This window comes from Mustela erminea, chromosome 17 (genome assembly GCF_009829155.1).
Source record: "Mustela erminea isolate mMusErm1 chromosome 17, mMusErm1.Pri, whole genome shotgun sequence".
Lineage (NCBI taxonomy): Eukaryota > Metazoa > Chordata > Mammalia > Carnivora > Mustelidae > Mustela > Mustela erminea.
Window position 1 is genome coordinate 67,470,639 of NC_045630.1, and position 19,686 is coordinate 67,490,324.

Genomic DNA, 19,686 nt, shown 5'->3' on the forward strand with positions numbered 1-19,686 from the left:
TTGATCTTGATGAAGTCCCAATACTTCATTTTTGCTTTTCTTTCCTTTGCCTCCATTTTTTACTGCTTCTCAGTAATAGCATTTTTTAATTTTAGCTTGATGATATTTTAGTTATTTTATTATTTTATTTCTATAAGGGATTCTCTACTATATTCTATACTTTTTTCAAACCTCACTCTTATCTTATAAATATTGCTTTGAATTCTAGTTCTGACATCTTACTTATAACCATATTAATTAAATCCCTGGCCATGTATACTGCCTCTTGTTCTTTCTTTTGGGGCGAGTTTCTCTGTCTTGTCATTATGTCCAGAACAGAATAGATGAAAGGGAAAGAAAAGACAAAAATAGCAACAATAACACCACAAAATACAAACAAAACAAGCCAGAAGGAAACATAAACAAAGCAAAATAAGAAAGAAACTGAGGGTTTTAGAGGGGAGGGGAGAGAAGGGGTGGGTGAGCTTGGGGATGGGTACTAAGGAGGGCACAGACTGCATAAAGCAGTGGGTGCTACACCAACACTAATGATGTACTGTGTGGTGACTAACATAACGTAATGAAAGAAAAAGGAGAGGAAAAAAGAAAAAAATCAAACAAGCAGTAAAACAGAACAAAACAATAAATTAAAATTAATTATTTTGGTCTGTTCGTTAAAGCAACTAGATACCAAAATAAGAAAGAAAGAAAAATGTATATATATACAAAAACAAAATAAAATAAAATGAGAATAATATATATATTTCTATATAGGTGTTTATATATATAAATATATATTGTTTATATGTTTATGTAAATGTTTATATATGAACATGTATATCGTATATAAATATATATGGTATATGTATAGTATATATATATGTATAGTATAAGCAAAACAAAAATTTAAAAAGTTTAAAAAGAAAGGATAAAAATAAGAAAATAGTTGAAAAAATAAAAATAAAAGACTAAAGAATGATTTAAAAAACCACGGATGCTGTTTTCCCCAAGACCCGGAGTTTTGCAGTTCTCGAAGACTGGTACACTTGGTCCTAGTGAGTTGTTCCTGCTGGTCCTCTGCGAGAAGGGCCTATCGCACTGATTCTCAGGTGTCTTTGCCTGGTGGAATTGCATCCCTTGCCAGGGAACCAGGTTCAGTGTAATTGGCTCCAGATTGCACTTCGTGGTGCCGTTTTCTTCACACAAGGATTTCAGGACCTTCTTTCAGTGGGGGAGATGAAGATGACAGTGCCCCAATCCCTAGCCCAGCAGCTGGAAGTTCAGCACCCTCCCAGCTCTTCAGTGAGCCCTCAGAGAAGAGCCGTCCAGCTCTTGTCTCCCTGGTGTCTGTTGGATCCATGGATTCACTCAGCTTTTGAGCAAGCATTTTTACCTCAGGCCCGAGACCCAGTTTCCAGTCTCCGAACATTACAGATGCCTTTGGCCTGGATCTGTTCCTTTCCTCGCAGGGGAGGGAGGCTTTTTTGCCGTGCTTCTGCCTTTCGGTGGGCCTCTGCCTGGAAAGCGGCCATGCGACCAAGCAGGGGTTCACAGTTTATGGCAATGCCCAGCAAAAAGCCAGCGCCTAGACTTGCAGTTTTCAACAGCCCCAGATGCTTAGGAACTCTGTCATATGCAAACACCCTTGTCCTTTTTGTGACCTAAGGACTCCTGAGACCACACTGCCCCACCTCAGATTCCACCCCCCTTCAGCACCTGAGCACCTTTAAACCAGGGACATCCCCAGTGCAGTCGACTTCTAAAAGTTCTGATTCTGTGCTCCTCTGCTTTTAATACTTTCTGGGTAGCCACCTTAAGCATGCTCCCCCCACACCTGCAGTTTACATTCTGATCCAGATTCAGATTCATTTCTCTGCACCTCTTACCTTGCAAAAAGTGGTCACTTTCCTATTTGTAGAATTGCAGGAATTCTTTTCTCAGATCTCCTATTGATTTTGCAGGTTTCAGAATGATTCTGTAACTAGCTGAATTCCAGGGAACACATGAATTAGGGTCCTCTCTCCTCTACCATCTTAACTCCTCCACAGAAGCATTTTATTTTGACGTAGTCCTTTTTTTTTATTGTGTTATGTTAGTCACCATAAAATATATATGGTATATGTATATCATTACATATACCATCATTAGTTTTTGATGCAATGGGTCCTAATAGTTTATTTTCACTTTTGTTTCCTTTGCCTCTGGAGACATATCTAGAAAAAAATGTTGTTGTGACCAGTGTCAGAGTCATTATTGTCTGTGCTCTCTTCTAGGATTTTTATGATTTCAGGTCTCACATTTAGGTTCTTTTTTTGTTTTTTTGGTTTTTTGTGGGTTTTTTTTTTTTTTTCAGCATAACAGTATTCATTGTTTTTGCACCACACCCAGTGCTCCATGCAATCCGTGCCCTCTCTAATACCCACCACCTGGTTCCCCCAACCTCCCACCTGGTTCTTAATCCACTTTGAGTTTATGTTTTTGTATGGTGTAAGAAAGCCATCTAGTTCCTCATATCAGGGAGATCATATGATAGTTGTCTTTCTCTGCTTGACTTATTTCGCTAAGCGTGATACGCTCTAGTTCCATCCATGTTGTCGCAAATGGCAAGAAACAAACTGAGGGTTGCTGTGGGGAGGGGGTTTGGGAGAAGGGGGTGGGATTATGGACATTGGGGAGGGTATGTGCTTTGGTGAGTGCTGTGAAGTGTGTAAACCTGGTGATTCACAGACCTGTACCCCTGGGGATAAAAATATATGTTTATAAAAAATAAAAAATTAAAAAAAAAAAAAGAAAGCCATCTAGTTTCTTTACTTTGCATGTGCTGTCCCATTTTCCCAACATCATTTGTTAAAGAGACTTTCTATTTCCCATTGCATATTCTTCCCTCCTTTGTCAAAGTTTAATTAACCATAAAATCATGAGTTTATTTCTGGGCTTTCTGCTCTCTTCCATTGATCCCTGTGTCTATTTTTGTGCCATTTCTGTACAATTTTGACTACTGCAGCTTTGTAGTATAAATTGAAGTCTGGAACTGTGATACATCCAGCTTTGTTTTTCTTTTTCAAGATTCCTTTGCCATTCAAAGTATTTTGTGGTTCCCTACAAATTTTAGGATTGTTTGCTCTAGTTGTATGAAAAATGTTGTTGGTATTGTGATAAGCATTCTCTTAAATCTGTAGATTGTTTTGGGTACTAGGAACAAGTTAATGATATTTATTCTTCTAAACCATGAGCATGGAATATTTTTCCATTTCCTTGTGTCACCCTTATTTTTTTTATCAATATTTTACAGTTTCCAGAGAACAAGTCTTTCACCTCTTTGGTTAAGTGTATTCTTAGAAATTGTGTTATTTTGCTGCAATTGAAATGGGATGGTTTTCCTAATTTCTCTTTATGATGCTTCACTAGTGTATAGACATATCAGAATGTGTACTCTGCTGTTTTAGGATGGAATGTCCCAAATATATCATTTGAGCTATCTGGTTCAGTATGGCATTCAAGGTCACTGTTTCCTTGTTAATTTTCTGCTTGGATGATATGTTCATTGATGTAAAGAGGATGTTAAAGTCTCCTATTATCACTGCAGTACTACTGATTATGTCCTTTATGTTTGTTACTAGCTGCTTTATGTATTTGGGTGCTCCCATTTGGGGTGCATAAGTATTTACAATTGTTATATCTTCTTGTTGGTTTGTCCCCCTTATTATTATATGGTGTCCTTCTTGGCCTCTTGTTATAGTCTTTCTGTTAACAGATCTTGTCCAGTATAAGTATTGCTATCTTGGCTTTCATTTCACGTTCATTTGCTTGAGAAATGTCTCTCCACTACTTCAACTTAATCTGCATGTGTCTTTAGCTCTGAGATGAGTGTCTTGTAGGCAGCATAGAAATGGGTCTTGATTTTTTTTTCCATCCCATCACCCTATCTTTTGATTAATCATATAATCATTTATATTCAATGAGATTATTGATAGGTGTGTACTTATTGCCAGTTTGTTACTTGTTTTTTAGTTGTTTTTGTAGTTCTGTTCCTTTCTCCTCTTGCTCTTTTCTCCAATGGACAGTTGGCTTTCTTTAGCAGGGACTTGGATTCTTTCTCTTCACATTTTGCATATCTGTTACAAATTTTTGATTTCTGCTTATCATTCAGTTTGTACAGAACAGCTTTTGTATAGAGCAGTCAACATTAAGTTAAGGTCACTTAAGTCTGAACACATCCTTTATTCCTCTCCCACCCCTCACCTACACTTTCGATATAATAAGTCATAATTTACATCCCTTTATTTTGTGAGTCCCTTGACTGATGTTTATGGATATCTTTATTTTTATTACTTTTGTGCTTCCTTTTCTTTTGGTCTTTGCTTTTCATTCAGAGTTCCCCTTAACATTTCTTGTAGTACTGTGTTCGTGCTCATAAATTCCTTTAACATTTGCTTACCTGGGAAACTCTTAATCTCTTCTATTCTAAATGATGACCTTCCTGGAAAGAGTCTTCTTGGTTACTGTTTCGTTTTTTTTTTGTTGTTGTTGTTGTTGTTGTTGTTGTTTTCTCCTTTCAGTACTTCAAATATATCATGCCATTTTCTTCTGGCCTACAAAGTTTCTCCTGAAAAATCAACTGGTGGCTTTTTGAGTTTCCCTTTATGTAACTGTCTTCTTTTCTCCTGCAAGTGTTAAAAATCCTCCTTTATCATTACTTTTTGCCATTTTAACTAATAAGTATTATAGTGTGGACCTCCTTGAGTTGATTTTTTTATTGGGGCTTCTCTGTGTCTCCTGATTCTTGACTTCTCTTACCCTTACCAGATTTGGGAAGCTTTCAGCTATTATTTCTTCAATAATTTCTCTCTCTTTTTCTCCTGAAGGAAATATTCTTATGCTTTATGGCATCACTGGCTTTCCTAAGTCTCTTCATTTTGTTTTTTTTTTTCCCTCTCTTTCTCTCTCCTATTCAGCTTGACCACTTTCTCTTGCCCTGTCTTCCAAGTCACTGTTCTGTTCTTCAGCTTCTGCTACTCTACTATTCATTTCATCAGAGTATTTTTAATTTCATTTATTGAGTTATTCATCACTGGTTGGTTCTTCTTTATTTTTTCTATCTCTTTGTTGAGGGTCTCACTGAGGTCCTCTACTCCTTTCTCAAGTCTAGTGAGTATCTTTATGACCATACCTTTTAATTCTCTATCTGGTATATTATTATTCTTCTTTTCATTTAGTACTCTTGCTGTGATTTTTGTCCTGTTCTTTTTCACTTGAGACGTATTCCTCTGTCTCCTCATTTTGCCTAAGTCTCTGTGTCTGTTTCCCTGTGTTAGGAATGTTAGATATGTCTCCTGTTCTTGAGAGAAGTGGCCTTATGAAGAAGAGGTTCTAAGGCCTCAGTCACCATGTTCTGTGTAGCTACCTTTCTTACTCCCCAGCACAAGACTCATGTTGGAGTTGTGTGGCCCATGTCAGGACTGTGCATGTGCATTGCCAGGATCGTGGTACTGTTTTGAATATACTCTTACCAAGAGCGTATTGGAGAGGAGACATCTGACAAAAAGAACTAGTACTGGAGACACAGTCTTAGTGAGAATTGCACAGGTGTGTTTTTGGAAGGGTCTGTAGCCAGTGAAATGCAGTCTGGTTTGGAGGGGTTGGACCCACAGAGGGCACTGGGGCAGGATGCATGGTGTTGACAAGGTTTATACAGGTCTGCTGCAGGAGGGCACCTGGAGCATTAACCTGACTGGAGGGTGTGTGCCTACAGGGGAACATGAGTTTCTGGTGTGTTGATGGTAAGTGAGTTAATGAGTGTTGCCTCAACACAGGTTTTCACAGTTGTCTGTGTGCTCACACTCAGAAAAGGAAGATGGAAATATCACCTGCCAGCTCCTTTATTCCTGGAGGGGTCCCCAACAATCTCTGTCCCTCTGGGGCATGGTCTGACATTAGTAAATAACTCTCTCTCCTGTAAACCCCAGGCCTATTTCAAACCACAGCATTTATGCTGTTACTCTGTTGGTTCTTTGTTGTGCACCCCTGCAAAGCGGGAGGTTTCAGTTTCCTCTTGAGCTATCCTAGAGCTGAGATTGCTGATTTTTTTTATGTTCCATGTATTAACCCCCACAGGTTGTAGGGACCTCAGAAATTTAGCCTTTCTGATTTTTATAATTAAATATTATGGGAATTTGTCTTCTCCCTGTGGGCTCCCTGATGTGAATCTGCCTATGCCTTACCTGTCTGCACTGCCTCCCTCTCTCAATTTTTTAGCTCCTTACTGCGTCTCCACCAATCCTACCCTGCTCAATGCAACCTCTTCTCTTCTCTTCTCTATATATTTAGCTGTGGAGAGTTAGTTTTGTCAGTCTTTGAGTTGTCTTCTGCATTATTTACACTGATATGGGTGTTATCTAGTGGAAAAGATAATATTAGGGGTTTCCTGCAGCATCATCTTCCCTGGGCTCAGTGCACACTCCCAGATCAAGAGAAAAGGCCACTCCACGGAACTCTATCTTATAAAACTATTTTCAAGCTTGACACTTCTGCCAGAACTTCTCCAAATGATACGAGGTCTCATATGTGCAAATCATGATGGCATTATTCTAAATCCCTGACATCTGCAAAAACTGTAGAATGTGTCTTGCTCAGTTTCATGGCCCATCTGAACTTGTGGACATTCTAGATGACCCTTTTTCATTTCTATCCCATCATCTTTTTTTTTTTAAAGATTTTATTTATTTATTTGACAGAGAGTGATCACAAGTAGACAGAGAAGCAGGCAGAGAGGGAGGAAGGGAAGCAGGCTCCCTGCTAAGCAGAGAGCCCAATGCGGGACTCGATCCCAGGACCCCGAGATCACGACCTGAGCCGAAGGCAGCGGCCCAACCCACTGAGCCACCCAGGCACCCTCTATCCCATCATCTTACCACGTTCTCTTCAGAGGACCCCAGAAGCTTCCCTGTATTCTCTTCACACCATAGGGGCCCTTGTCATTGCCACCACAATGCCACTTCCCTTCCAAATCACCATTGCCTCATCCAATACCAAGTATGAACTAACTATGAGCCTAAGAACATGACTTCTATTTCTCCATAAAATGTCATACCCCTCCTTGAGGTTGCAAAAGTGGATGCCAGGACTATTAGGGTCCCTGTTCTTTTTCTGATGTTCAGTATGTCTCAGATAGAAACAAAGCTTGGCTCCTTTAAGCAAAATCCTTTGCACTTCACTAAGGAATTCAAAATCCTCACAATTGTTTTTCAATCTCACCTGGCAGGACATTCATACCACATTTACCATGTGCTGCATCCATGAGGAAAAAAAAAAACACATCTGGTCTTTGACTCAGAGGTGGGCTGATGATATCCACATCCAGATTCTTGACTGAGCTCTAGTGTGAGTATAGGTGGTCCCAAATGCCTGCCTTAGATGGAATTATCAGGAAGGAGGCCCTGGCAGAATTAATCAGGACTAAAGGATAACTTGCCTAATTGAGGGTATGGAAAAAGCAGTCATAAAACCTGTAAATTATGTAATACTTGAATAAATAACCCAAGGCTGAAATGAAAATCCCATGTAATTTCATTCTTGCTTAGCAAAGGTCTGAGAAAGTACACCAACATATATCCTGAAGGCCAAAAGGGCATGGCAATATAGTGATGCATTTTATCAGCCAGGTCTCCCCTGACATCAGACAAAAGCTTCAGAAGCTCAGTAGGGACCTCAGACCTATGACCCCATGCTATTAAAGACAAGGTCTTCGATAACTGAAGATAACATGGAGGGTTGAAATGAAAGAGAGACAAGGGACAAACTCAATGTATAGAACCTGTCCTTCTCTGGGTCCACCCAGGGGCAAAAGCCTTTAAAGTTATAAGCTACTAAGACTACCTATGTCCCAGGAAAACCCCAAGCCTGCTTCCTTTGTTGCCAATCAGGGCATCTGGCCTAGGAGTGTCAAACATGTCCTCCATCAGGGCCTTGTCTGGTGGGGAAACAACCAGGGCACTGGAAATTGGAATTCCTTCTTCCCGCAAGCATAAGGGCCATCCTATAATGCAAAGCCCAAGCCCAGGCCATCCCAGGTAATTAACAGACTCACACCAAGGCCACTTCAGACAACCTGCTGCTGCCTTTAGCTCTGTACCTCAATTATGAGGAGCCCAACAGAGCAGGGAAGGATGATCTCTCCTTTGACCGAGGGCCCCAGAACAGGTTCCCATGTTCTTTATCACTATGTTAGAGCCTTGAGCAACCCTGAGTATGGCAGGAGACAAATTGAATACCTAGTAGATATGGGAGTCATTTTTCCATCCTTATAAAATACTCAGGAGTCCTGTTTAAGTCTAGGCCCTCCTCACTGTTATAGATGGGCTCCCAGAGGGGACATTTCACTTCTCCTTTAAGTTGTTGTGTGGGCAACAATACCTTCACCCACTACTTTCCTGTTTTACCCAATTATCCCATTCCATTTCTGGGAAGGGATAAGATGACAAACGTACAAACTAATCTTTGCCTTCCTGAGACTGACCACCCCTGCTGGCATTTTTGTTTTCTGAGCTGTCTGCCCCTTCAAACAGCAAAGTCTCTATTTTTCAACAGGTGCCCCTCAGGTATGGGATACCTCCATTTCAGAGTGCTTTCTATCAACAACTCCTGTAAGTGTACAACTTCAAGATCCTCATCTCTTCCCCAGAAAATGCCAGTACCCTCTTATGTTCGGAAGCCAGACAGAGACTACAGCAATTCATAAGAGAATTCTTTTTTTTTTTTTTAAAGATTTTATTTATTTACTTGAGAGAGAATGAGTGAGAGAGAGCATGAGAGAGGAGAAGGTCAGAGGGAGAAGCAGACTCCCCAAGGAGCTGGGAGCCTGATGCGGGACTCAATCCTGGAAGTCCAGGATCATGACCTGAGCCAAAGACAGTCCCTCAACCAACTGAGCCACCCAGGTACCCCTCATAAGAGAATTCTTAGTGACAGGACTTTTGCACCTCTGCAGGTTTCTTTGAAATACCTCCATGTTGGCCATAAAAAGTCTAATGACTCACGTAGAATGATACAGGGCCTAAGACTATCAACAAGTCCGTTATTCTGGGTTTTGTTTGTTTGTTTGTTTGTTTGTTTCACAGAGAGAACTAGGATTGGAGGCACAATCCTCCAAAAAGAGGACTTTTTTATTTGACACATAGAGAGAGACAGCAAGAGGAGAAACACAAACAGGGGGACAGAGGGAATGGGGAGAGGGAAAGCAGGTTTCCCACCTAGGAGGGAGCCTGATGTATGGCTTGATCCCAAGATCCTGGGATCATGACCTGAGCTAAAGGCAGATGCCTAACAATTGAACCACCCAGGCAGCCTTACAAGGCTGTTATTCTTATTCGCTCAATTATTACTAACCATTATACCCTCTTAGGACAGGTCTTCTCAGGTACTGTGTGGGACCTACAGATGCTTTCATTTTTTTCCTTGTAAAAAAGTTTGTAATGGCATACTCAGAATATAATACATAAATTGTTTAATATACATTATAAAATCATTAATTTTTGGAAGTTTCCAGCTGTCTACATACCTACAGAATCCCATTTTCTGGCATAAATCATCATAAAGATGAACTATTACCTCTACTATGCCAACACTAAAATTTATCCATATTCTAACATTGAGAAATGAGATAAAAGACCAACATTATAAAGTTTACCTAGAAAAGATCTACAATGATTTCATAGATTATTTTAAATACATATATAAAGGTTTATTTTATTTTATTTTTTTGAGACACATGACTTGTCCTACTTTAATAACATGATTCATATGTTGAACGGGGGTTGTAATGTGGAGGGCAGAGCAGAGGATTTGAAGCTGAAGACCATTGTTCAATCTAGGATTGAACTTCCTAGATTGCTGGCATTTCTATCCTTTGTGCCTATTGGCACATTTTAAACATCTAAATTAAAAAATATATAAATAAATGAAAGAGCGACTAAATAAATAAATAAATAAATAACAAGGGTTTCTTCATTTGTAAATTGGAGATAATGCCACTTACCACACAGAATATTTGTAAAGAACAAGAGATCAAATAGATGCCATAGTGCTTTGTTAACCTTGAGACTCTGAAGTAAATCATTTGTAAAAATCTTTATTTTTTTCAATTTTATTTCATTTTTTTAGTGTTCCAAGATTCATTTTTTATGCACCAATCCTTTAGTAGAGTTTGTTATTTTATGAAAATATCAAATGTCAAATAAACTTTAGTACTTGGCTTTGATACAGTAGTATTGGGTATTCTGTCTTGCTTTGTTGAAGATCAGTCACTTCAAAAAATGTTGTGGGGAAATTGGACAGCCACATGCAGAAGGGTGAAAGTGGACCATTTTCTTATACCACACAAAAATAAATTTTAAATGGATGAAAGATTTTAATGTGAGACAGGAGTCTCACAATCTCAAAATCTTAGAGGAGAACACAGGCAGCAACATCTTTGACTTTGGCCACAGCAAATTCTTGCTAGACACCTCTCCAAAAGAAAGAGTAACAAAAGCAAAAATGAACCATTTGTACTTCATCAAAATAAAAAGCTTTTATACAGCAACAGAAACAGTCAAGACAACTAAAACGAAACCTATGACCTGGGATAGATATTTGCAAATGTCTACTCAGATAAAGGGCTAATGTCCAAAATCTATAAAGAACTTGTCAAATTCAATACCCAAAAAACACATAATCCAGTCTAGAAATGGGCAGAAGACATGAACAGACATTTCTTCAATGAAGACATACAAATGGTCAATAGACACATGAGAAACTGCTCAACATCACTCAGCATCATGGAAAGCCAATTGAAACCACAATGAGATACCAGCTCACAGCAGTGAGAATGGCTAAAATTAACAAGTCAGGAAACAACAGATGCTGGTGAGGATTCAGAAAAAGAGGAACATTCTTAAACTTTTGGTGGGAATACAAACTGATGCAGCCACTTTGGGAAACAGTAGGGAGATTCCTCAGAAAGTTAAAAATAGAGTGATCTGGAGCCCCAGCAACTGCACTACTGGGTGTTATCCAATGGTTGTAAACATAGTAATTCAAAGGGGCACATGCATTCCAATGTTTATAGCAACAATGTCACAATAGCCAAAATATGCAGAGTCCCAATGTCCATCAACAGATGAATGGGTAAAGAAGTGATATATATATAATGGAGTATTACTCAGCCATCAAAAGGAATGAAATCATGCCATTTGCAATGACGTGTATGGAACTAGAGTGTATCATGCTAAGAAAAATCAGTCAGTCAGAGAAAGATGAATATCACTGGATTTCATTCACATGTGGAATTTAAGAAATGAAACAGGTGAACTTAGGGGAAGGGATGGAAAAACAAAAGGAAATGAAAGAGGGAGATAAACCATAAGAGATTCTTAACTCTATGAAACAAACTGAGGTTTGCAGGAGGGGTAGTGGTTGGGGTGATGGAGCAACTGGGTGATGGACATTAAGGAGGGCATCCTTGAAGGAATGAGCATTGGGTATTGTATGCAACTGGTGATAATGAATTCTACCACTGGAAAAAAAATACAACATATGTTAATTAAATTTAATTTAAATAAAAAAGTAAAATAAAAAGAAAGAAAAAAAAAGTTGCTTTTCTCTGTATCCCAGTGCCCTGGATTCCCAGATCCTCTTCACCTTTGAGTGGCAGGACCTCTCCACTAGGTTACTCAACAGCTAACTTGGACTCTCCTCCCTCAGGGCTTTAGGAACTGTCCACATTCATTTGGACAGGACCTAACCAAGGACTTCTCTACACCTCAGCTCCCCAAATGCAGTGTCTTACTTCAATATGCTGATGATTTACTTATCTGCAGCCCCGATGACAACACCTCTAACACAAATACCATCCTTGTGCTTCAGAGCTTCCCTTCTGGACTATAAGATCTCCCCTTGAAAGGCCCAAATTTCCTCTCAGAAGGTACAAATCCTAGAATTATTATTAACTCCGGGGACTAAGAGCCTCTCTGACAACCATAAGGGTCTCATTTGAACATGAATACTCCCTTCACAAAATAGCAGCTTCATTCCTTTTTGGTATCATAGGGTTTTGTCCAATATGGATACCCTAATTTGAATTAATAACAAGGCTTTTTATGAGGCCCTGAAGGAACCTGAGGAGGAGTCTCTGGAGTGAGACCCTAAAATGACAAAAGCTTTTGGGGCCCTCCATCAGGTACTTACATGGGGTACCAGCAATGGACCTGCCAGACCTCTAGAAGAACTTCTCCTTACATGTGCATGAGAGAAGTGGAGTGGCCCCTGGAGTCTTGATCCAAATGCTGGGGCCTTCCCAACACCTGTTCACACACCTGTCTAAGAATCTAGATCCTGTGGCACAGGATGGCCTTCCTCCTCTGAGTACTGGGGTTACAGCCCTGCTGGTAGAAGAGGCCTCTAAGTTAACCTTGGGACCAGGCATAACTGTTTATATAGCTTAATGGTTTTTGGACACCCTGAATTCTAGGACATTTCATTGGATTTCCTAAGGTAGAATTAAAAATGCCCAACCCTTTTATTAGAAACACCAGAATACTGTTTGGTATCCTGCCCTCCACCACAGAAGCACTTCAGCGCCCACTGGACTCCACATCAGGTTCAGACCTCTAAAGCTCCAGTTGTTGAGCCCCACTGGTTGCAAAAACTCAGAAATGAACCCTTCTAATTTTCCCAGTCATTGATTTTAGGACTTGTTTTCCTTGTGGGATCTCTTCCATACTTCTCTCTCTCTCTCTCTCTCTCTCTTCTGGTTTCAATCAGGATTCCCTCCCCTCCACAGCACCCATGATCCATTTCTCCCCCAAGTCATGTCTTCGCATCTCCTACCCTCCATGATGTGGCCTCTTCTCTGCCTCTAGCTGATGCAGTCCTCAGATCTGCCAGTCCTCAGACAGATTTCTTGGGTATTCAGAATGATGTGATATTTATCTAGCTGTGTTTGAGGGTCCAGGCAAGTTTGGGATACTCCTACTACTATACCATATTAACTCCTCCCTCCTGAAACTCTTGTTTCTTTTTCTGTTCTTTTCTTCAACTTTCTTGTGGTGGAACACTTCAGATGTATCCTCCTGGAAAATTTCATATACACAATTTCTCTGCCTTCTTGCATGTAGGGTTCATCCTCAGGCATGCTTCTCTGGTGCTGAATAATGCCTTGTACTTGTGTGAGACTTTAAAACCCACACATTATCATCCAGGACAAGAGAAAACATTCATTTCCCTGCCATCAACCCCAATAATCAGACAACAGGTCCACTCCAACAAGTTTCTGCAGTTAAATAACTGGAATGGTCACAGGCAAAATCTGTTTCTCCTCAGAGGCTCAGGCACATCAGAAAAGATCCAGAGGATTGTGAATTCCCTTAGCCAAGTGACAAGATTTAACAGAAGAGCATCAAACATCTAATCTACTACAAACTTGTCAGAAATTAAAAGGAAAAGGAAAAAAAAAAGCTATAAATGTGGCACAAATTCAACACGGGTTTTTATTGAAGACATTTTCCATGCAGGTGAGACACCTTGCCAAGCATGCAATTATTAAAAAAGCATGGACTTTATTCCCCAAATCCTAAGAATTGGAAGGGAGAAGGGTCCTAACTGGGGCGGGGGGTGGGTAAAAAGAGGTAGGAAGTGAGGCATAGATCTACGAAAGTACAGGAAAATGTGATAGAAATTCTCAAAAGGCAGAGACTATGTCTACTTGTAATTCAGAGAGGGCTCATGGGAAGAAGTGACATATGATGCCTGATGACTCATGGAGGTGCTGGGACTTCATTCCATTCAGAGAAAATTTTTGAAACTTAATTTCCAGAACCAAGACACAACAAACCCCACTAAACTACACTGAACTTATATTGACAACTGATCATTAAGCACAACTGAAAGACAAAATTGCACACAGAGAATTCCAAGCACATCACTGCTGAACTGGGTTTAGGTAAGTATTGGAGCCTGGGCTGCTGGGATCTTGGTCAGAGGGGAAGCCAGTGCATTGATGTCTCCAGTGTGCCTTCCTGGGAGGAACAGAGGAGTCAAATTGCAGCAGGTGAAGATGAGGATTGCAGGGGGAAGGGCACTGGGAGCAGGAGGGCTGAGGACAGACTGAAATTGGGGGAGACACCTGGGAAAGAGCAAGAAGGTGGCTCCAGAGACTTACCAATGCTTCCAAAGCCACAATGCCAGACCGGCCAGAAGCACCAGGGGCACTATCACCACGAGGAAGACCAATCCCATGGAGTGGGGCTGCTCTGTGGGTTTGGTGCACAGAGGGGTTATTTCTCAACTATCTGGGTTGAACTGTACCTTACTGGTCTTCTTTTCTCATGTCACCCTCTGCCTCACCACCTGCCCTTCCTCTTTGCACTTCTCCCGTCCCTCCTTGGATATGGACCTTCACCAACCGTCCACATCCTCCCACATCTGCAGGACCCATACCCTCAGGTCTTCTACTTCTTGGATTACTGACTTTTTGGTTCTTTGTGGTCTGGAATCCCTAGAATTTCCTATTTTTCATATGATTCTCCTGCTGTTAGAGGAATACCAGCCCCTTTTCCCAGGTGAGTCCAAGCTCTTTCTTACCCCAGTAGAGGATGATGTCCTGGCCTCCTAGAATGCTATGTCTCACCCGGCAGTACAGACCAGCTGCCTCCCTGGATTTCACATCCAAGGACATCTGAAGATACCATGTCCCATCAGCATGGGGCAGGATATTGCTTCGCTGGGTGCCCTGCTGCTCCTGCTCATGCCGCATCCACATTACCAACACAGGTTTTGGATAGAAGCCAGAGACATGGCACACCAGCAGGAGATGGCCAAGACCTGGACTGGGGCCAATGGACAGCCAGGCCTCTGGTCTCACTGCAGACACAGGACAGATAATCACAGACTGAGAGGGTAGGCCTTCATATCACTTTATAGAAACATCTTTCCACATCTAGAAATCTGTCACTATTGTCCCCTCTCCTCTTGACTCCTTCTAAACCTGAATTTGAGGGAAAGATACAAATTTATGAGTGTAGAGTAGAGAATTCATTGAGGGAGGGACCAGGACTGACCTTATCGCTGGAGATATGCTTTCCCAGCATTAAGAAGACCCAACAGGAACCGGAGGCAGGTGTCACTGAGGAGGGTGTGTACTATTTCATTGAAAACATGGTACTGATTGAATAGTCTGCAGACCTACTGAGCCCTACTTCCTCCTTTTGGAGATGGCCACCGTGATGTGTTCTGGAAACCCATGAGATCTGATCTTTGATAAGCAATCTGCGCATAGCCTACTGATACGTCTCCAAAGTGGGAATCACAGCCTCCTGCAATCTGTACCTGAAAGGGATCTGGGAACCGAGATTATGAGTTACAGGACAGGGATAGGGAAAGAAATGAAATAACATGCATGGAAGCCAAGGATGGTGGAAGAGAAGGAGAAGTTTAGGGGTCTGGAAGGATTAGATCGGTGTGGTTTTGGGGGACACTCACACAAAGGGGAAGTGGTGGTTGATGCAGACAGGGGAAGAGGTGAAGGCTTGAAGAAGGAACAATTGTTGAAGGAGAGACATGAATGGTATGACTGGAGAATAGGGAAGGGCTCAGTATGAGAGCTGTGGTAAAAAAAAAAAAATCTAAGTTGAAGGAATTAGAGTGGGTACAGAGAACACATAAATATAGTTCACTAATGGGACTGAATGTGGAGAAAACTCATTTCAAGGAGTCATTCATAGAGTGAGGGAGCAGAGTGTGCCTGATTGGAGGCCAGGGAGAGGGTGGTGTCAGGAGTCGCTAGTGAGGGACTGGAGAGCTCAGTCTGCACTCAATGAGAAGGGTGGGAAATAGAACAAGACATGAAATTTTACCAGAATTGGGGTCTGGCTTCTACCCTCTGCCTAGATTAGTGTTATTCAGATTTATTATGGGGAGATGTGAGATTCAGAAGCCAGTAGAGGTTTCTATTCTAGAGGAAGAAAGAACTCAAGGAGGCACATCCACCTGCCACCTCCATCCCACCATGGAAGGGAGTGAACTCACATTCAAGCTGCCATTCGCTGACATGGTAATGAATTATCTGAAGAAGTCTAATGGAATTTGTATGGAATATTCTTTCCAGTTCTATGAACCTCTCCTTACTGAAGTTACCCTTGGACCAAGGCCACAGGAAAATGAAAGCACCAGTCTTGTTGTTCCAGCCATGAGTCTCCAGCTCATCTAGCCATGCTGAGCCTTGATTTTGTGTCCAGGAAGGGTTATAAAAGGATGAGGTCAGGATAATTCTGAAGGAGACTGGCTTCTGGAAGGCTGTGGGCAAAAAACAGATTGAGGAATAGGAGAGCATTTGGAAGGAGACAGAATGGAGAAGAGGGTAAAGGGAGGAGAACCAACATCTGGAGGACAGAGAAGCCATAGTTATCTCAGGAGACATGTGCTTCCCCAGAACTCTGACCTTCATACCCATCCTTCAGAAAAAGAGCACATTGTCCTAGAAGTGGGAATGCTCAGGAAGGAACCAGGCTTGCACTCTGTCCCCAGATAAATGGTGAGGAACCCACACCATGAGTGCACACACACAGAGACACAAATGCACACAAGTACACACATAACCACATACACAGATGCACACATATGCACACAGTATGCACACACAAAAAACCAGACACATACCCAAACACCTACACACATGTACATGCACAGAGATGCACATAGGCACAAACATACACATACTTATACATACTTACACAGCACACACATATACACATATTCAAAGGCACACAAGCATATGTTCACACATTACACACACAAATACTGGTACACACACACACACACACACACACACACACACACACTCATATGTGTACCCAATGGGTAAGGCCACAGTTCTCACCATCTTCACTGTCACCATCTGGGAGGAGAAACACCAGCAACACAAGTTGCAGAAATAGCAATGTATTTGCACATGTTTCCTTTCTCTTACAAGTCAGCCTTGGATGTCTGTTCTAACAAACCTACCCCACACACAGGCCCTCTCTTCTGACTTCCTTCTCCACACACAAGCTTTCCCTGAGTCTCTTCTAAAATGCAAATGTGCTCCTCCCTCAACCCTGGGTGCCTACTCAGACTCTCAGTTCCCCTCCTGGTCTGACCCTCCTCTCTGGCTTCCAGCTTCTCCCTGTCACCAGCTTCCATCCTGCTGTCCCTCCCCTACTTTAGTCGCTACAGAACCAGTCCTGTGTGACATGGAAAATTACCCCACATCTCAGGCCTTTCCTTCTCATCCAGATAATAACCCATGAAAACACTTGGCTCCCAACACACAGCCCTGGGCCCTGCTGTCACTCTGTCCCTACTGCCCTTGTGACTCCCCCATGTATTTTATTTCCTGCCATTTCCCCACTACAGTTCATTCACATCTCTGACTTCTCACTGCTTATGTTAAACAAAAACAAAAACAGAATCAGCCAGGTAAATGTGAATATCCAGTTGTTTTCATTAAGTGATTCAAGAATGGAGCAGCATCCCATCTGACAGGTAGGGGGGAACTCTGAATAGATGTATAAATGGGTAGATTTTATAGGAAGGAAGTTGAAAAAAGAAGAAAAGAAGGCTTTCGGCGGTTATTCCCTTAATTGGGAGAGCAAAGAGGGTCTTGCCATGCAGATGACCTCCCCTCCCTGGGGAATGGAGAGGGTCCACGTGAAAGAGCGCCTCCCTGCTGCAGACCAGAGAATTCTCCCTGATGGAGGCAGTGAAAACTGCAGCTAGGTTAGGGATAAAGCAAGGTTTAAGGACTTAGCCTAGGCCTAGGCACCAATTTGGGCCCACGGATTTCTTTTTTAGCAGTTGCTCTATTCGCTTGTCCAGATTCCCCCATGATTATCTGTGTAACAGCACCAGCAACCACCAGTCTGCCATTATTCTTAGGGGAGGAACCAGGAGCCATCACAGAGACCACAAGACATTTATCGTGAAGAATACCCTCTCCATCTAACTTACGTTAACATATATTCACTCACCAAACAGTCACTTAACACCTGCCTGGATCCAAGCACCACACTACACTCATGAAAATACAGTGTTCACAGTGCAGTCACTTTATCAAGGAAATTTTAGGTCTACCTGGGAAGAAAAGAACTATACATCTTGGTGTGCTGCGTTATTTTTTCTTTCGTTGGTTTATTTTAAGTTCCAGTACAGTTAACAAACAATATTATATTAGTTTCAGGGAAAGAGCATAGGGATTCTACAATCCTATACATTACTCAGTGCTCATCAGTATAAATGTATTTCTAATCCTCTTCACCTATTTCCCCCACGTCCCATCCATCTCCCCTCTGGAAACCAGTAGTGTGTACTCTATAGGTAAGAGTCTTGTTTTTATCTTGGTCACTTTTCCTTTGTTCATTTTGTTAGTTTCTTAAATTCCACACATGAAGAAGTCATATGGTATTTGTCTTTCTCTGAGTGATTATTTCACTTATCATCATACTCTAGCTCCATCCATGTTGCTGCAAATGGGAAGATTTCAGGAACTTTTATGGCCAAGTAATATTCCACTGTGGGTACATACCACACCTTTTTTTTCTGTATTCCTCTATCTATGGACACAAGGGCTTCTTCCATACATGGACAATTGTAAATAATGCTGCAGTAAACATTGGGGTGCATGTGTCTTTTCATTTTAGTGTTTTCACAATCTTCAGATAAATATCCAATAGCAGAATTACAGGATAATGTGGTAAATCTCTTTTTTAATTGTTTTTAAGATTTTTATTTATTTATTTATTTGACAGAGGAAGATCACAGGTAGGCAGAGAAGCAGGCAGAGAGAGAGGGGGAAGCAAGCTCCCCGCTGAACAAAGAGCCTGATGTGGGGCTCAATCCCAGCACCCTGAGACCATGACCTGAGCTGAAGGCAGCGGCTTAACTCACTGAGCCACCCAGATACCCCTCTTTTTTAATTTTTTGAGGAACCTTCATACTGTTTTCCACCATGGCTGCACCAATTTGCATTCTTACCAAGTGTACAAGAGCTCCTTTAACTCTACTTCCTCTACAACACTTGTTTCTTGTGTTTTTGAATTTAGCTAATGTGACAGGTGTGAAGTGATGTCTCATTGTGGTTTTGATTTGCATTTCCCTGATGATGAGAGATGCTGAGCATTTTTTCCTGTGTCTGTTGGCCATCTGGATGTCTTCTTTAGAGAAATGCCTACTCATGTCTTCCACCCATTTTTTAATCAGATTATTTGTTCTTTTGGTGTTGAGTTCTCTAAGTTCTTCATGTACTTTGGATACTAAACCTTTAATAAATATTTTATTAGGAAATATCTACTCACATTCAGTTTTGTTCACTGTTTCCTTTGCTGTTCCAAAGCTTTTTATCTTGGTGAAGTCCCAATAAATCATTTTTTATTTTGTTTCTCTTGCCTCTGGCAATGTGTTTAGCAAGAAGTTGCTGCAGTCAAGGTCAAAGAAGCTGCTGCCTGTGTTCTCTAGAATTTTGGTGGATTCTTGTCTCGTATTTAGGTTTTTCATCCATTTGGGGTTTATTTTTGTGTGTGGTGTTAGAAAATGGTCTAGTTTCATTCTTCCATGTGTGCCTGTCCAATTTTCCCAACACTGTTGAAGAGACTGTCTTTTTTCCATCGGACATTCTTTCCTCCTTTGTCGAAGATTAGTTGA

At 41.3% G+C, this 19,686-nt stretch overlaps 1 protein-coding gene across 1 annotated transcript; it reads right to left on the reverse strand.

Moving 5' to 3' along the window:
- Positions 1–13,885: 13,885 nt before the first annotated feature.
- LOC116575970 (T-cell surface glycoprotein CD1a-like) lies at positions 13,886–19,119 on the reverse strand. The gene is made up of 6 exons (XM_032317584.1): positions 19,021–19,119; positions 16,889–16,973; positions 16,039–16,305; positions 14,596–14,874; positions 14,174–14,264; positions 13,886–13,895 (listed from the first exon to the last, which is right to left on the reverse strand). The coding sequence occupies exons 1-6, from the start codon at positions 19,117–19,119 to the stop codon at positions 13,886–13,888; spliced, it is 831 nt and encodes a 276-aa protein (XP_032173475.1).
- Between the last annotated feature and the right edge of the window lie 567 nt (positions 19,120–19,686).

Coding starts and splice junctions, on each gene's coding strand:
- LOC116575970 (XM_032317584.1), bottom strand. CDS start 19,119: ATGAGACATCACTTCACACCTGTCACATTAGCTAAATTCAAAAACACA. Junction 16,974..19,020: donor AAGGAGCTCTTGTACACTTG/GTAAGAATGCAA, acceptor CTGACTTGTAAG/AGAAAGGAAACATGTGCAAA. Junction 16,306..16,888: donor AGATGGTGACAGTGAAGATG/GTGAGAACTGTG, acceptor TTTTGCCCACAG/CCTTCCAGAAGCCAGTCTCC.